Source organism: Tetranychus urticae, chromosome 1 (assembly GCF_039701765.1).
Source record: "Tetranychus urticae isolate SD_2017Ah chromosome 1, NJAU_TeUrti_SD_1.0, whole genome shotgun sequence".
Lineage (NCBI taxonomy): Eukaryota > Metazoa > Arthropoda > Arachnida > Trombidiformes > Tetranychidae > Tetranychus > Tetranychus urticae.
The window spans coordinates 2720229-2737110 of NC_142958.1; the positions used below are offsets into that span (position 1 = coordinate 2720229).

A 16882-nucleotide genomic window follows, 5' to 3' on the forward strand; every position below is an offset into this window, starting at 1 on the left:
AACATTCAGTTGATCAGGAAAAATTCCATCTTTCCTATGATATGATTTATGAACATGTAACTAACACTATCGGGTCATAAAAGTTTGCCATTTCAGAAAATGACCTTCCAATGTCAATTAGAGGTCAAATAAAGAATTGACCTTGAATAACCTTGAGCACTTGAACTTGTGCAATCTGGATAAGCTCATGGTTCGAGTCTGAAGTCTGTAGCACTATCCATTCGTGAGTTATGCCTGCATGAAGGCGTGAAACGAAAAAACCCGGTATTGTTTCTAAAAGTACTCATTACAAACCTTGGACCCAATGTGGTAACCATTGTCAATACAATGATAAACATTACAAATTATACATTTCAATCAGCTCAATCGAAATGATGGAACCAAAAATTGAGATATTTCAATAGATACCTTTACCAAGTAAATATTGCTCCTCAAAGGCCAAATAAAAATAAAACATTCAACAGGTTAACCAAATATTCACCTTAAGTAACTCGATAAACTTGATTAAACAAGGTAACAAACAAGTGTAAACTTGGTCATTTCATATGCAAATCAGGTTAACCATTGATAAAAACAGAGGATCGTCTTTCACTTGAAATACCCAGTAATATAATGGTCATTCACCAAGATCTTACACTTAACTCGTAATGTTTTCATTCCGAAACAATGTCAATGTTTATCTTTAAATTGTATTATTTGGAGACAATTTAACACCAGAATGATTATGATCAATACAAAACTAGAAAATAAAGGAAAGCAGAAAGGTTAAAAGGTGAATTTGAATTCAATTGTAATCGGATTATACCTAATTTGGTTATTGTTGTAAACCGTTATGATTAGACAGATAAACCAGAACTATTCATTTTTAATATAATCAGCATTGATCCCATTGTTAAAATGGATTCATAAGCCTTTCACTTTTCACTTTGACGGGACAAAAACGATGAGATGATGTCGATAATAGCAATAATAGGTTGTTGTGACAAGACAATTTTGAAAATCCTTTGAAATTTGAAGTTAACAATAACAGCAACAATAATCAAGGTTAATCACAATAATTCATAAATCCATTTATAGCCAAAAAATTAGATTAACCAGTCGGCAGGTTAAAGGTCAGTTGATCATAACATTGAGTAAATGGGTTTCCTAGTTTTTGGTTAAAGAGTTGAAAGGATTGAAACGGAAGATGATGTAGCTGGTGATGATGTTGACCCCCTTCGTATGGTCAGTTTGCTTTCAAGTCAATGACAAAGTGAATTATGATTACTCAGAAAATATAATAATTTAAAATAAACTTTTGCTTCTTCACTTTTTTCATCATTTCTTCTACTTTTTCCTTCCATTTCTTTTTGCTTGTTTCAAAATCAATTCTTGTCCATTGAAAAGCAATTCATCATAATTTTCATTTGTTGAACATTGTTACTTTACAAATGATCATTGTGAATGACCAACAAGAGAAAGTTTTACTTTCTTTGTGAAAGAGAAAGTAATAGGCCAAGAATGAGGACCAAAACTACCTGGGGTTCATCAATGGACATGGAAATGGCCTTGGCCTTGGTGACTCCAATATGTATCTCTGTATGAGATCAAATGTTGATGGTGATGATGATGTTCAACTTAATGTGTTTGAGAAGCAATAACGATGAGCATCATTTAATATTTCAGGCTTCTTCTTCTTCCTTCTTTATTTTCCATCGTCTTCCTTATCGGCCTTTTTTTGTGTGTTAAGGAACAGGCTAATAGATGTATGTATCTCTTCATTTATGCTTAAACCATACGAAATGTTCAACAATTGAAAAATGATTACAAACTATCATCAGCTTCACATGATAATCACGAGTCACTCTGCAGGTCACATTTACAGTTTGGCTTTTTTATGGTTGATTGTCCAATCCTAGACTTTCATATCTGTAACTGGAAAATAACAGAACTGAGTTAGTTAGATCATAATTAGTAGTTAATTACCTTATTTGAAATGCTTGGCTTTTGTTTCAATTTGGGCAAAAATACTTGACCAGTAATATAATGTTTTCAAAACATAAGATATAAATGAACAAAATTGATCATTGCTAGATAATAACTGCTTAGTTAACATCAGAGTTAAATTGTCTAATCTATTTTGTAGTGAAAGAGTTACAAGCATTTGATGAAAATAGCAAAAGTTTGCGGTCGAGAGATAATCAGATGTAATAAACTTACAAGCTAAAAGAGTGTTTTGTTTGCATTTGTTTTTAAGTAAAAAACGAGTTGAAAACAAAATAGATTGTCAAAATTTTACATTTTAGCTTGTAAACGTCTTTCTTTCAATTCCAACAATCCTTTGAGTTTACTAAGGTTACTTTGATGAACAGTTATCATCATGACAATCGATTGACAAACGATATCTGATTTCGTCCTCTTCATCTCCAGAAACATAAAACTCGGCTAAGGTTTCATCCTTTTCCTTGTCTTCATCTGACTTTCTCGTCCCTTGCTGGTCATCGCGTTCCTTCGGCTTCTCATGTTTTCTTTGTCTTATAGATATATGACGATAAAAGTGATGATGAGAGGATAAGATGTAAAGATGCTGACTAAAATGATAAATGAAAAGAAAGGAGAAAAATGACATTAATAGACTTAATAACAGTTATCGATATGATCTTAGTTGTTTGATTTTATCAATTAAGTTGATACCTTCAGTACAATTGATTATTTTAATTCAATTTTCTGAGTATTGAATTTCATGAGTGATTGAAAGACAGGCCAAACATTATCAACTGTGTTAATCAACTCACAATTGTCAGTATTTCTTAGAGCTTGAAAGGTTTGTCAGTTAATCAAAGAAACAACTGAAAGATCATTTTCATATTCAATAGCATTGTGACTTTTGGCTATTATTAGTGTTATGCAAGTGAAAGACTGTTAATTATGGTATATATCAACATTTTAATGGTTGGATAATTCATTTTACCTTTGGGATAACATTACATTAATGTTAATTTAACTAACAAAATCTCAGTTAATGGTCTATTGGTTTAGGTTCCCAAGAAAGATCATCAACTGATATAACGCAAATGAACACGAATAATCAAACAGGTAAAGTCAAAGAAGGAATCAACTTTTAATTAGCTAATATTAGTGGCAATGCAAATCACGTATTGTTAATTTGATTAAAGGTAAGTAGCAATGAAGGTTAGTGCAAGATTAATAAATATAAATTTCATCGTTTTCATTGAAAAAGCAATCATTAGCAAAGCTATGGGAAAATGAAATCTTTACTTCCATTTCAAAATGATTTCTTATTTCAACGGAAAAAATGTCCATCAAGTGTACATCTCAGTTGATGATAACCACTGAGTTATCTGAACTAACACTCATAACAATCTTCTTGTTTTATGCAAGAAAATTGTTATTTAATTTGTTCGACAAGCTTGTAGCAATTTGCAGTGTTTCAATTTGGTCAGTTTCGGTTTATTTCAATTATAGAAATGGATTCAATTCTTACCATCCTAGAGACGATAGTTTCTTTATAGACATTCATTGGGCTGTTTTAAGATGTTGGGCTCAATGGACTGGTTTTTTGCTGCAAAATGCTTCAGAGCATAACCATCAAGAGCACGAGTCACACTCTCCTCATCCTCATCTTTATTACCATCATCATCAGCTCATCTTATTGGTCCCATTATCATTATTACGCGTGCTCATCATAAACAGAAATACTAGAAACAAAAAGAAACGATCCTTCGCTTAACCCACTTTCCATATGTTTACCTTTAGTTTTTGTCTTTCAACCTTAATCTTATTCTTATTCGCCATTCTTATTTTCTTGGTCTTCAAACTGTCTTGGAAATGACAAATTTCATGCTTCCATACCTTCAACCAAAACAATATCGATCAATGACCCGCAAGTTGTATAGCGACCTTTACCATAGGTTGAGTTCAATACAGTTTCCAGTTACGAAGACAGTTTCAAGGTTTAAATGCGCCACAATCAAAAAGTCAGCCATCTGATTAATCCGTTTGCAAGAACCATTCTGATTTGAATGTTCAACAGCAATGTCCAGTCTTGAATGGCGATTTATCAAACAGTTCATCAACATATTCCCCACAGGTAAGGTCAACAAGCCGATATCGGTCAAACAAAAGAGCTCCAATGTCCAAAACAATTGACAAGTGAGTGTGAATGATTTATTAACAGACTCGCATTGAAATCCAAAAACTTTACTTGAGATCATTTTGAATGGGTAAATAGCGCCTTGGCTGTGAAAAGAGCTTCATTTGCTTTTTGCACCTATTCTCAGGCAAACATTGGCTCTTTCATTAACCCACTTTAATCACTAGAAGTCCTTAGAGAAGCCATTATAACACCATCCTTGATCCTTCTAATAGTTAAGAAATGTAAAAGAAAGGTTATTCGTCGAGAAATTTGAATAGTCAGAATTGCACTTGCTTTAAATTGCAACTTTTTGCTCATTTTTTTACATAGACGGCAAAACGAAACAAATGTTGCTATGATAATAGCTGAATGATTATGTAAACCTAAATGATTAATCAGTGTCAGAATCAATGTAAGTGTCCATACATACCTTTGTAAAACGAAAAATAATTCCAACAGCATGAGTCTTTCCATATTCAGAAGCAACTTGATGATAAGCTCTGAAATCATCAATTTTTGAAAAACCGTAATAATTTACAATCTGAACGTCTTATGCAAACAACAGCTTATCTGATGACAATGAATTTTGAACACTTGCCATGACCATTGGAAGTTAATTCAATCAATTATTTTGCACAATGAGATAGATTCACTGGTTTGTTAAAAAGATTTGACTAAACTGTTCATTTTACACCATCAACAATAACTGTCTAAAAAAGTCTAGCCAACATGGCGCCTAGACTTTGCAGAATGAAAAAAGATTTGACATTGTTACGCATTATCTTTGTCCAACTCTTTATGCCAAATCTTCCAAATCAAAATTAGCAGTTTCTTTCCTCTGATGAAAATTATTTTTGATTTTTTCTTGTTTGGTTTTACTTCTTCAGCCGTTCAAATCCTGTAACCTGCCAAGAGCTGTAATTTTAGTAATATTTTTGTCCAAAATCTTGGACAGAAGTGGACAAAGTGTTTCCTTTTAACAGTATAATTTTCAACATAAAAGGAAACAGCTATTGTAATCATCTTTCATCACCTTTCCATCGACACCACTTGATAAAACCAAACTAAACCTGGACATTAAAATTTGGGTCAAGTACGAGCAACACTTTCTGTTTTACTTTCAATTGAAAGAAACCAAAATAACGGGATAAAAAGTGAACAAGCAACCCAACAATGGATGATGTTTGGTTACTTTTCTTGACACACGCCATCGAAAAATACCTCTTTTTATCATCATCATCATCATTTTAATACGCATCATTTGGTATCATCTGCCGTTTTAATCATTACCATCATTATTATGACTTTTTGACTATCTGCATAATAAATGTTTAAGGTTAAAAAGGCCCAACAGTGCTATTGACAGGTTAAAAGATGGACAAGTTGGATTTAATGGAAAATAAAAGGTAAAAATAAAATACCAATGAAAGTAAAATTACACATCAACAAACAGAGACAACAATGTTACCACTTTTTGATTGTACTTTTTTTAATTACGATCATGATTATGATGGCAAAGATGAAAATTTATTCCAGCATGACGAGTAAAGTTATGTTAAATCCTCCTCCTACTCTTCATCTCTCCACCTTAACCTCCTCCTCGTCTGAATGACTCATTCCTTGTTATTGCCATTTTACCCGCTAAAAGACAAATATAAATTATCAATTAATAACTTTGCATTTTATCTTGTTCATTTAATCTATCTGCAACTTATTTCTAATTTATGCATTTACCTTTTCAGATTAACTCGATAATTGCTTGAATTATCATCATAAACAATCTCAAGTCTTGCATTATTATCACCTTGGGTTGGATTGCATATTAAAATATATTCTGGAAGACGATGGCAAAGGTAAAGATGGCGCTTCTCGGTTTGAAAACACAGGTAAACATGTTGTTCTATATCCAATCAGGTAACATTTGGAGTACAAAAGGCGTCCCTAAAAACTCTCTCTTCTTACCTATGTTTATTTGTTTCTAGTTTTTGAATATTGCTTGGCGTTTGGATGCAAACTTACCTTCAATCTACAAGTTGACCTTTTTTTACTTTCCTTTGTATCTTTGGTTTAGACTCGTTTCTCAACTTTACTTTATTTTTTACCCATTTTTTACTCCTTGTGTGTATCCATCATTATTTTTGAATGTCTCTGGCATTGGCACCATTATTCAACACCAATATGGAGATGAATAAACATTATTGGCTCAAAATGGAAGATGAAACCAGTACATCGTCGATTTTCTCAACATCCACAGAGTTTTCAACCACTTCAACGCAATTGACATCATCTGAATACTCATCATCCACCCAAGTATCTACAATCTCAACAACAACGTCCAATTCATCACCAATTAAAGGTATTGTCAAAGTTACTTCAGCTCAATTAACCCTCTTTATTCAATATTAGTAAAGTTGGTCAACTAAATCCTCTAGACATGTGCCTTTACAATAGTAATTTGGAATGGATCTAGTTCATGGTTATCTAAAATGAATTTAGTGACTAACTTGTTTATCAATTACTCGTCATTGTTAATCATTTAGAAAATAATTGAGTATTTCATTCTGTTTATACTTACTTGATTGATGAATGGACTGACAGAAAAAGTTCTTAAAGCGTTTAGTCTAATGACCTGATTGCGTTTTCAGTGTCAATTATGTGTTTTGCATCCAAAATGTTGAGGATTTTTTTGTGAAAAAAGGATAAAAAATGAACTCTTTTTAGCTTTGAGCTACAAACCTTTTCTTACAATGTTAGTAGCAATCCTTTTTGGTGAACAAGTTAGCCAAGCTCATCTAGTAATGATAAACATCGTGATCATTGAAGCTAAAATTGGGAGAAAATCAATTTGTATCTTTTGATTAATATTTAACTTACTCAAATGTATGTGATACTCAAATTGCTCATGATTACAATTATTCTAGTTGAATATTACTTGGATTGCATGTCAATGAAAGTAGTTATTCATGTGAGGTTTAGCTTTTGACTGAGATTAATTGAAAATAAAATATTAACCCTTGGATATCTCTTGCATGGGACAGTTAACAGAGTAAATAAGGTGCTAACAGGTTAAAGGTTAATTGTATGGTTTCTTTGATCTCTTTTGTTCTTGCCATTACTTGATTGATCACTTTAAATTGTTGAGCGGCCTTTGTATTGTAATAACAAATCTTGAACATTTTCTGAAACTTTCTGTCTCGTTCTTGAGTATCTTCATTATTTTGTACAAGACTTGCTGTTACTGAAACAAAGTAATTGTAGTAATTGTCATTGTAAAATGATCGATATGGATCCATAGGTGCATTAAGTTAACAAGTTAATTCACAATGTCTAATAATGTTCCCAACTGATGACCATTGTCTCTAAATTTCTGTTAAAATGTTGAAACGCTCAACTCATTTTATGAAAAATTTTAATTGAAACTTTTTTCTACTTCAATAAATAGGTGAAAACGAAAGCTTATTATCAAAATTGAGCAAAACGCATAAAAGTAAACAATTACCATCGACAACTACGAAGAAGCGACGAATGGCTGCAAATGCTCGAGAACGAAAGCGAATGAAGAGTCTTAATGTGGCCTTTGATATGTTACGGAATAAAGTCCCAAAGCTTCCCGATGCTAAAAGACAATTGTCCAAATATGAAACTCTTCAAATGGCACAAACTTATATCGCATTGCTCAATGAAATGTTGGTTTCCGATTCAATACCTGGCAGAGCCTTAACACCAGCTTCAACTTGTGTATAAAAAGTTGATATTTTACATCATTTTTATCTTTTTTTAAATATTTTTATATTGTAATATTAAATATTGTATATGTAATCAAAGTTATGTAAATAATTAAATAAATTATCACAATATATAACTTCAAAATACGACTGAAATTATTACAATGAAATGAGGGACAAAATTCATTTATTAGTTATTAGTATTAATAGTTGAGTAAGCTTTTCAATTGTTTTACATTTCTATTTTCAAATGATTTTCAATTAGCCTTTATCAATTGCAATTTATAAACAGTAGCAATCAGTTATGATCTAAATTAACTTTGCAATTGTAATTATTGCAATGATTGTTAAAATTAGACTTTTGGTTAGATAATTGTTATCAATGTTAATTTGATTATAGCGGTTCGTCTCATTTGTACTCATTAAAGTGCGATTCAAATTAATTTGAATAACCACACAAAATTTAAAAAATTGTTTTAAACAACTGACCAACCCTGTCTGCATCTCTTTCACCTTAACTGACCTGAACTAACATAACGTTAGAATGTTAAAGTTAAGAAGAAATTTGTAAGCAACAAGAAAAGGTAAACGGAAATTTTGAGATTCCTATGGTAAGTACATCTTAAGTTACTTCAACCGTCTTCAATTGTGGCAAATTTTGGTGAATTGTGTCCTTCTTGGTGATTCTTAATAGATATTTCATCGTAATTTTGTGGACATTTATCATTTCTTTAGTTTGAAATGGCAATATCTCAATGGCTAATTGTATCAACAGGTAGCTGTTGAAGTTTCCTTTTGTTTGCTTTCCATGGTTAATAATAAATTGTCCTTTGATCGCTGACATTGTTGGAGGTCGGTGGATCTTTCAGCTTTGAATTGTGACCTATGGTGAAGTAAAAAAGGATAGAGTTAACAGTTGAATTATTATGTAAATAAATAATGAATAATTGTATACCAATTGAGCTGTTATTGACCTGGGCTCAATGACAAGGTTAAATGTAGAAATGGATAATAAGACGAAGACGATGGCGAAGATCAAGTCAAGTTGTAATCATTGAGCCGATCAATTGTGAGCCTTGATAATTAGAGGCAAGAAGATGAAGAAGATAATTGGTGAATTAAAAGACGCGTAACGAAGTTTATTTTTTGTGTAAAAAACACAATTAAATGACAATGATGAAGTGGATGATAAAAAAGGCAAGTGACTGGGTTTTGTGAAAAATTGCGGGATTTGTCAAGTAAATTTATTGTCAAGTAATATCATAACTTGGCAAATGTTCAAATTGTTTAATACATGTGCTAAATTTTAACTCATTCATTGAATTAAAAGCTAAGTGCTGCTGTTTCATTTTCAATTTAACATTTCACATATTGCTGAACTTTATGGGAATTGACTACTTCAAGATAACATAATTTTCAATATGTTATTTTAATTGTTACTTATCAAGAGTAAGGATTAAATTCGCCCATTTAATGATTGGTTTTGAGACCAAAAAGGCTAAAAATCAAACGAAAAGAAGAAGATAAAAGTGCTTCAAAACAAGATGATCTTTCAAGCATATCAATCTAAAGCACGAGCCACTCTTTATCATCCAGCTTCATCCCATTGGTCTGATCATCATTTACACGCGCAATATTTATTTTCATCGCCAGGTAAGAAGAAAACAAAAAGACGTAAATAGAGAAGAACCTTAACCTACTCTCCATATGTTTATCTTTGGCTTTCAATTGGCAATATTCTTATTCTTTGCTCATCATTGACAAACTGCTTGGTCCAAAACAATTCCGTTCAATGACCCGTAGCTTTATTCGAGTTCACATTTTGTTTCATCTAACCCATTAGCTTTTGCCATGTTAATTTAGCTTAATAGAGGCTTCGATCTTCTTCTCTTGACGGCTTTGGTTAAAGTCCAGTGTTGAGCATTCCCTTAATGTATTAATAAATATTACTTTGACCGCAAAAAAAGTCAAACCATCACATCGAGCTTAAGCATGAAATACTCCTACAAATGGATCCAAGAAAACGGCTATTCTTTGTGCATTTGACCTTTACCTCTTTCTAGAGTCGCCTTAATGAACAGGTTCAAACAGTCATTAAAAGTTGACAGTCTATGAAAAGTAAGAAAAAAAGAGTTAGTATTCAAACAAAAGATGGGACCAAAGATGTTGACATGAATGTAAAGTCTAGTTGACTAAATAATGTCCACTTTGGAGAGTCTCTATTGTTACTTGAAATTGTTTTCAAGTTTAACAGTTTTTTCCTCTTTTCAAATAATGTACCATTGTTTCTCATCACCTTTTCTTCCTCCTCCTCTTCACCTTTCGTCACCTTCATGATCATATAATTTCAACTTGCGTTTAAACAGCAAATATGAGAGGTCAGGTAATTGGCATCGTTAAAATTAGATTAGTGTTCTTACCAAGTAACCTTAAGACCTTTGCAAATGACCTCAACTTCTCGATGAAATAAAAAGACAAAATGTACGATTTAACTTTAACATTCCGTTATGAATATTCTAGCACCATAAGTGCCATTAAACAGCAACAAATCATATTTCTATTTATCTCTCTTCTTTACTCTTTGCTAGAATTGGACTTTTATTGATAAACTTTGCTTCTTCATTAACTTTACCTGCACTCAACAGCATCCAATTGTGATCTTGATTTAATCTGAACAATCTATTTCTAATTTACCTTCAATTGACCTTAATCTAGTTGGAATCATCGTTAAGACGGTTTAACTGCCTAAAAGTAAGAACTAACTAACAAATGAGTTTTGACTCGTAGTAAAGGTATAATCATGATTCTTACAATATCTCAATAAGTTAACTGATATCACTAGAGACTCTCAATCTAAACGGGAAATGTTTCAATGAAATAAACGGAATATAATGAATATAATCAAGTTAATTAAATTTACTTGTTAAGAAGCCGGCACGAGGATTTAACACATTACCTTAACTTGGTATTAATAACAATGTTTGTCTAATTGTTGCCTTACCTGTGAAAATGTATTTATATTAACAAGACCAAGATGGCGACAGTCAAGATGAAAGGTTAACACCAATGTGAACATGATTGATTGAAGTTGAGCTAAAAGTGAGAAAGAAAGGGTTAGGAATTAAACTTAACTGGGTTAATCATTTTCTCATTAAATATAAGCAAATGGGTTAACAAAATGTCTTTTACACTTCATTTCTTGTTCGGACCTTTTAGCCTTATTTTGGTCTCATTTGGGACTAATTTGGGTTTCAGATCTTACAGCTTGTAAGAGTTACTAATCATAACTTTGAAACATTTTTCTCACTTCTTACCATGTCACTATCATTATCAGCAACTTTAACAATTCTTGTTAGTAATTTCCGTTAATTCTTGTTTTGTATTATTGAAAGTCTAACAAGAAAATGCATGTATTTTCATATAATGATAATGATGAAGTTGAAAAATGAAAAAATAACGAGTTTTGGGTTAAAAGCAAAATCATCTTTTTTCAAGCAAAAAAGCTACTCAACGAAAAAGGTAAGATAATTACATTACTTTTCCTAACATAATGATATTAACAGTTGCTATTAGTATTTTTGTAATGATTAACTCTGCTCATTGTCAGCTCAAAAGAGTGTACAATTAAATGGCGAATTAAAGTGCATAACTAAATGTCTCTAATTCATTTGGAATGGTGAAGAAGTGCAAATATTAACCGAAACCTTTATTTTGTGAAATTTGCTCTATTTGTAACTGTGTTATATGAGACTAATTAATTAGATCAACTCTTAGAAGCCAATTGAATGGTTATCAACAAATGTAATTGAACAATCAGCTTACCTTTGGTTGTTAACATTGAAATAACCTTAGGCAATGTTAGGCCTAAGCGTGGTTTACTGTTATTGACATTTTGATGGGTTTACTAACCTTATTTTTGAGCCTAAAATAAAGGCGAAGAAACAAGAAGGAAGATATTAGGGAAGATCACAATGGAGATGATGGGAAAGCAAAAGATCCTGTGATGATTCGTGAGCGGCAGATCAAATTTTACATTGATGTTGTTGAAGTTTCAAGAAGCCGTTGTTTTCAAGTTGAAAGGTCAATGTTATCCAATATAATTAACTCATTCACATTGATTTATTATTTAATTGAAGTAACGCTGAAACAATAAACCGCATGAACAGAAGTTGTTAGTTTTGCACTCATACTAACGATACGAGTAATAATTTTTGATACTTTTGTAAGTTGGAAGCTCAAATTGAATCAAATTGACTTTTCTTAAGCACTTTGTCTCACAATAATCTCCACTTTGTCAAGCCTTGAACAATATTTAGTAGAATCCCAGAAAAAAATTGTCTCCAATTGAAAAGATGTTAGATTTGAATGAAGAAGGTTTGATTTCAATCTTTTGAATTACATTTAACGCATTAACTTTCTTAAATTCACTATCTGAATGTATTATTTGAACTTTATATTTGCATTCAGAGTCACTAATATTTGCTTGACAGTCAATATTCCCGGGTCGTACTAAAGCCATATCATGCGCATAGCTATTATAATTATGTTTGGCGGTTTTTTTGAAATGTTCATTTCGGAGGCAGTTTTGTTAATTAAAGTTTAAGACAGAAGATCAGGCCACTTTTGTTGACCAATTGTGTCTTCTGAAAGCCCGGTCACTATAAATTATTGTTGTAAATTTTAAAATAGACTATTTTGTTTTTTAAAAATATTTATTTTTAAGTACAAACCCTTAAAGTAGAGCTACAGTAGTATTACACTTATTCAATATTTTTGGAGATTCGCCATCTATTGGAATAATTAATACTTCTCTCTTAGTTCATTAATTTTTCTCTTTCTTTTTGTTTTTTTTCTTGAGTGTTTCTGATTGGCCAAAATTAGAATGAAAAATAAGAAAAGTGTAAGAGAAAAGTATTAATTATTCCAATAGATGGCGAATCTTCAAAAATATTGAATAAGTGTAATACTACTGTACTCTTATTCATATGAACCTTGTTAACACGATGTTACCGTTTTCTTGCAAGTTTCAGTTACTCTTGATTCAGTTTTACCACCAAAGAAGCTAAGGAATACCATTGTTATTAATACTTTACATATTTATTTTAATCATAATGGTTAAGGGATTATAAACATTGGTTCCAATTGCATGTTCAAAAATGTTTACTTGATGTGTCTTACGGCGATCAAACCTGCCAATCATCTTGTTCAATTTTGGTCTATTTTTTGCGAATGTCACCGATCAGAAGCAAGAAACAAATGCTGACAAATAATCATTGGTGATTAGACCAAACATGAAGGTGTTAATCATTGATACATTGAAACCAAGTCAGGCTGGTTTGGTCACGAAGAAACCAGAAACTAACAATTATGGTGCGTATAAACCCTTTAACATGGTTTTTAGTTGAGCAAAGCAACACAATCTTTTCCTGTCAGTTTGATATGTAATAACAGGAATAAGAGTCTAGTAGCAGTTCATTCCTTATCAATTCAACTTTATTTCAACCAGAATTTAGTGATTCCCTCATCTTTTTCGTCCTCTTCTTCCTACTTACACTTATCACTTGAATCTTTTCTTGACAGCAAGAAGTCTTTGTGTAAAGCAAAGGTAAAAACGAAACAAAAGATTTTTTCTCAAGAAAATCTCTCTTTTTGTCTTATGTGCTTTCGCTTTTACCTTTAACACTTGACCAATCTTTATCCAAGCGAAAGTACAATAGACAGGAAAACTTATATTGTTGTGGTCAACATGATTAACATTATCTTAACTTTTTTTTATACATTTTCACTTGCAGTTATCATCATCATCACCAAATTCAGCAAGATTTGGTTGGTCAACTTGACGAAGAAACTGTCGCAAGGAAAAGTTGAAAATTTACGATTTTTATTGTATTTGTCAAATAATGGATGGATAATTACACTTGATCGAGATTGAGGTTGAAGTTTGGGATTTGTACACTATGCCATCAAATAGTTTCTGGCAAAATGTGATCCACTTTTTGGCTGAACTTCCGCAAGGCCACCCAACCATTTGTAATGAAACTTGACACAAACGTTGTTGGTGACTTGTATTTACTTTTGTGTGTGTGTCTATCAATGGTGATGATATTGACTGATCTGCTGTTAAATTGAACCAATCTGATAATCATCAGAACCTGCCTTCACCAGTATTCATTATGTTACTGTATCCATATTTAATGATCGTATTTTTGAATCTTCTCTTGACTTTGTTAATCACTGCTAATTGTTAATCAATTGTTAATGTTTAAAATTGACTTTTGTACAAAATTGATATCAACATAACTGAAGCACTCTCAGATCATGATAGTCAATTATGATACATTTTGTGGCTAATTGTGGTTCACCAAACAAAGCTACTTTCAGTATTACAACGAATAGCACTTTCATGTCAATATTTTAAAAATGATATTTTGTTAAATCTCTAAGAAATCGTTTTGAATTATTAGACAAATTGATATCAAATTCATCGCATTTATTGAAATGGTTAAAAATTTATCTGAATTAATGATCAGCAGCCTTTCAGTGTCTTTCTTTTGCTTATCAGAAATGACGGAGCAGCAATTACCGGCTAACTAATTCAATAAACACAACCAAATTGAATAATGCTGATATTTCAATAACTTCATGAGATATCATATCGATATTCAGATGAATTGCCTTACCAGAATAACAAAGTCTATTGGCCCAACTTTGATCAATGAAAAGCATAATATCCTATCCTTAAGTTGTGTGATCTGATTATTTAAAAGAAAAGGCAAAAAGTAAAGGTTCCACCGAGATTTGAACTCGGATCGCAGGATTCAAAGTCCTGAGTGCTAACCATTACACCATGGAACCCTTTTTGTTTGTAAATCCAATTTAAGCATGTGATTCAAATTTAATCTTGTTAATTAAGTTTGTTAAATAATCCAAAAGTCAAACAGCTTCACTTATCTCGAATGTAATCATTTTAAACGTAAAAGAAATGATGAATTGATTAAATAACTGGGTGCACTGAATATCGAAATGTTAATTATGTCAAAAACTAAAGATTGAAACATTTACTTTAATTTGATTTAATTAAAACAATAAAACTGTTTTTCAAAGATCTTTGAATCAAATAATCTGTGGGAAAATTTACAGTAATTTTAGTGTCATCTGTTGGCGAAAATTGTTACTACAGCGAATCATCTGTTACTCCAATGTGAAAATCAGTCTGAATCTCAAGGTGTTATCAGGAACTGTTTGATAAGTTTCAATAGTTTTATTATCTATAACCTATTTGACTTTGTTGTTCTTTGCAATCTAATAGTGTCTTTTGTTGGGTTTTGTTAAATTATTTGCATTATTTACTAACTTTGAACTATCTCAACATTTCAATCATGGCTTGTAAAGTTGGACGATTGGTTACCAAAGACTCTGCTTTGTTTATATGTGATATCCAGGAAAAGTTTCGTAACATGATTCAATTTTTTCCTGGTATCTGTGAAGTTTCTTCCAGACTTTTGAAAGCTGCTAAAATTTTAGATGTGCCTGTTGTTGTTACCGAACAATATCCTCAAGGTAATTTTCCTTTGATTCAATGAAACTCTTAAGACAAATTATTACTTAAGTTTTCTTGTTTTTTATTCTTACAGGTTTAGGCAATACGGTTCAAGAAATTGGATTGGCCAATTATCCTGATATTAAAACTATTACCAAGACTCAATTCTCTATGATGGTTCCTGAAGTCGTGGATTTATTGTCTAAACAACACTCAAATGTTAAATCGGTCATTTTATGTGGTATTGAGGCTCACGTATGTGTCCAAGGAACTTGTCTCCATCTCTTGGAAAGAGGATTCGGTATGTTTAAATGCCATATATTGCCAAGTTTCTATTAAATTAAATTTTTTACCCAACGCAATCTATTTCTTCACTATTAGATGTTCATTTGGTTGTTGATGGCATCTCTTCAAGATCCAACGTTGACAGAATGTTTGCTTTTGATCGAATGAAATCAGCTGGAGCTTGGTTGACTACTAGTGAAGCTGTTATTTTAGGACTAGTTGGTGACGCTTCTCATCCACATTTCAAAGCATGTCAGAAACTAATTATTAACCCACCACCTGATACCGGATTAAGTAGCCTGTTTTCATCTAAAATATGAATTCATATCTGATTCGAACATCAGCCCATTCTCAATTTTTCAGATTTACCATAGAAATCTTTCCTTATCAAAGAAAAGCTCCAAATCTTTGTTTTGTTAGTCTTAAGATTCTACCTTGTCTGAAACAAATCATGGACAAACTTGCAGCACCGAACTCAATATAATATCTAATTTAAATGATATATCTTTTTTTGATTCAAATTATGGCAAATCTAAGTAGTAACAAACCTAGTGGAATTAAGTGAGTTTATAGTCGAATTGAAGCTTTTGCGATTTTTGACTAGAATAACTAACTTTCCCATGCAATTTCAAGAATTCATGTATCTTGTAAAATCAGCAATATCCTTTGTATCTGTCCCAAAACTTGATTGTTACCTTGTTCAAATTTTATATAAATTGTTTATTTTCGTCTTTCACTAAAACTATTTTCATATTTGTCTATTAAATATGTATCCGTAGATTTGCCTTATATGATCTTAATAGATAATTATTAATAATAAAGTTAAATTTTTTAAATCAAGAGATTTGTGACTCTAATTAGTTCGTTCAGCTATTTTGAAAGTGCATCCTGAAAGGCTTTGTTTCTTTTAATTGCTTAGATGAATCGCTTCAAGTTTTTATTCAAGCTCAATCTTTTGTATTAGGAGCTAAACTTGGGTAACTGTTCCAATCAAGTTTTACTAATTTTAGGACCTTTTGTTTTAATAATCAGTTTATGATTTGAATGTTAAGGATAATGCCATTTTTGATATTAATAGATGCAAATCGTCCTACTATAAAACAAGATGTCTTTTAATTTTTGAAGATTACTTTGATCAGCAGAATGACAAGATCACTTCGTATCTGCCTAATCCTTTTACTAGTGATATATTTAATA

The 16882-nt window shown here is 31.5% G+C and overlaps 2 protein-coding genes, 2 long non-coding RNA genes and 1 other non-coding gene across 10 annotated transcripts; 2 read left to right on the top strand and 3 right to left on the bottom strand.

Annotated features, from left to right (window-relative positions):
- Positions 1-324: 324 nt before the first annotated feature.
- On the bottom strand, positions 325-4361 carry LOC149094376 (uncharacterized). The gene is made up of 4 exons (XR_016200967.1): positions 3485-4361; positions 2200-2570; positions 806-1914; positions 325-739 (listed from the first exon to the last, which is right to left on the bottom strand). It is a non-coding gene; the product is annotated as an uncharacterized LOC149094376 (long non-coding RNA).
- Positions 4362-4982: 621 nt separating this feature from the next.
- LOC107368210 (uncharacterized) lies at positions 4983-8005 on the top strand. Of its 2 annotated transcripts, none has more exons than XM_015935989.3 (4): positions 4983-5541; positions 5878-6021; positions 6118-6491; positions 7578-8005. In XM_015935989.3, the coding sequence occupies exons 3-4, from the start codon at positions 6278-6280 to the stop codon at positions 7877-7879; spliced, it is 516 nt and encodes a 171-aa protein (XP_015791475.1). In that variant the 5' UTR covers positions 4983-5541; positions 5878-6021; positions 6118-6277; the 3' UTR covers positions 7880-8005. The 2 variants fall into 2 exon arrangements, with proteins under 2 accessions (XP_015791475.1, XP_015791484.1); XM_015935998.3 differs by having other exon boundaries at positions 6207-6491.
- Positions 7900-12381, bottom strand: LOC107368224 (uncharacterized). 5 transcript variants are annotated; one of them, XR_016200971.1, is made up of 5 exons: positions 11770-12373; positions 10862-10953; positions 9561-9969; positions 8816-8935; positions 7900-8743 (listed from the first exon to the last, which is right to left on the bottom strand). It is a non-coding gene; the product is annotated as an uncharacterized LOC107368224 (long non-coding RNA). The 5 variants fall into 5 exon arrangements; XR_016200969.1 differs by having other exon boundaries at positions 8816-9969; positions 11683-12374; XR_001570107.3 differs by having other exon boundaries at positions 8816-9969.
- A 2262-nt stretch (positions 12382-14643) lies between these two features.
- TRNAQ-UUG (transfer RNA glutamine (anticodon UUG)) lies at positions 14644-14715 on the bottom strand. The gene has a single exon. It is a non-coding gene; the product is annotated as a tRNA-Gln (tRNA).
- A 380-nt stretch (positions 14716-15095) lies between these two features.
- On the top strand, positions 15096-16527 carry LOC107370223 (isochorismatase domain-containing protein 2). The gene is made up of 3 exons (XM_015938212.3): positions 15096-15420; positions 15495-15701; positions 15782-16527. The coding sequence occupies exons 1-3, from the start codon at positions 15240-15242 to the stop codon at positions 16003-16005; spliced, it is 612 nt and encodes a 203-aa protein (XP_015793698.1). The 5' UTR covers positions 15096-15239; the 3' UTR covers positions 16006-16527.
- The last annotated feature ends 355 nt before the right edge of the window (positions 16528-16882 follow it).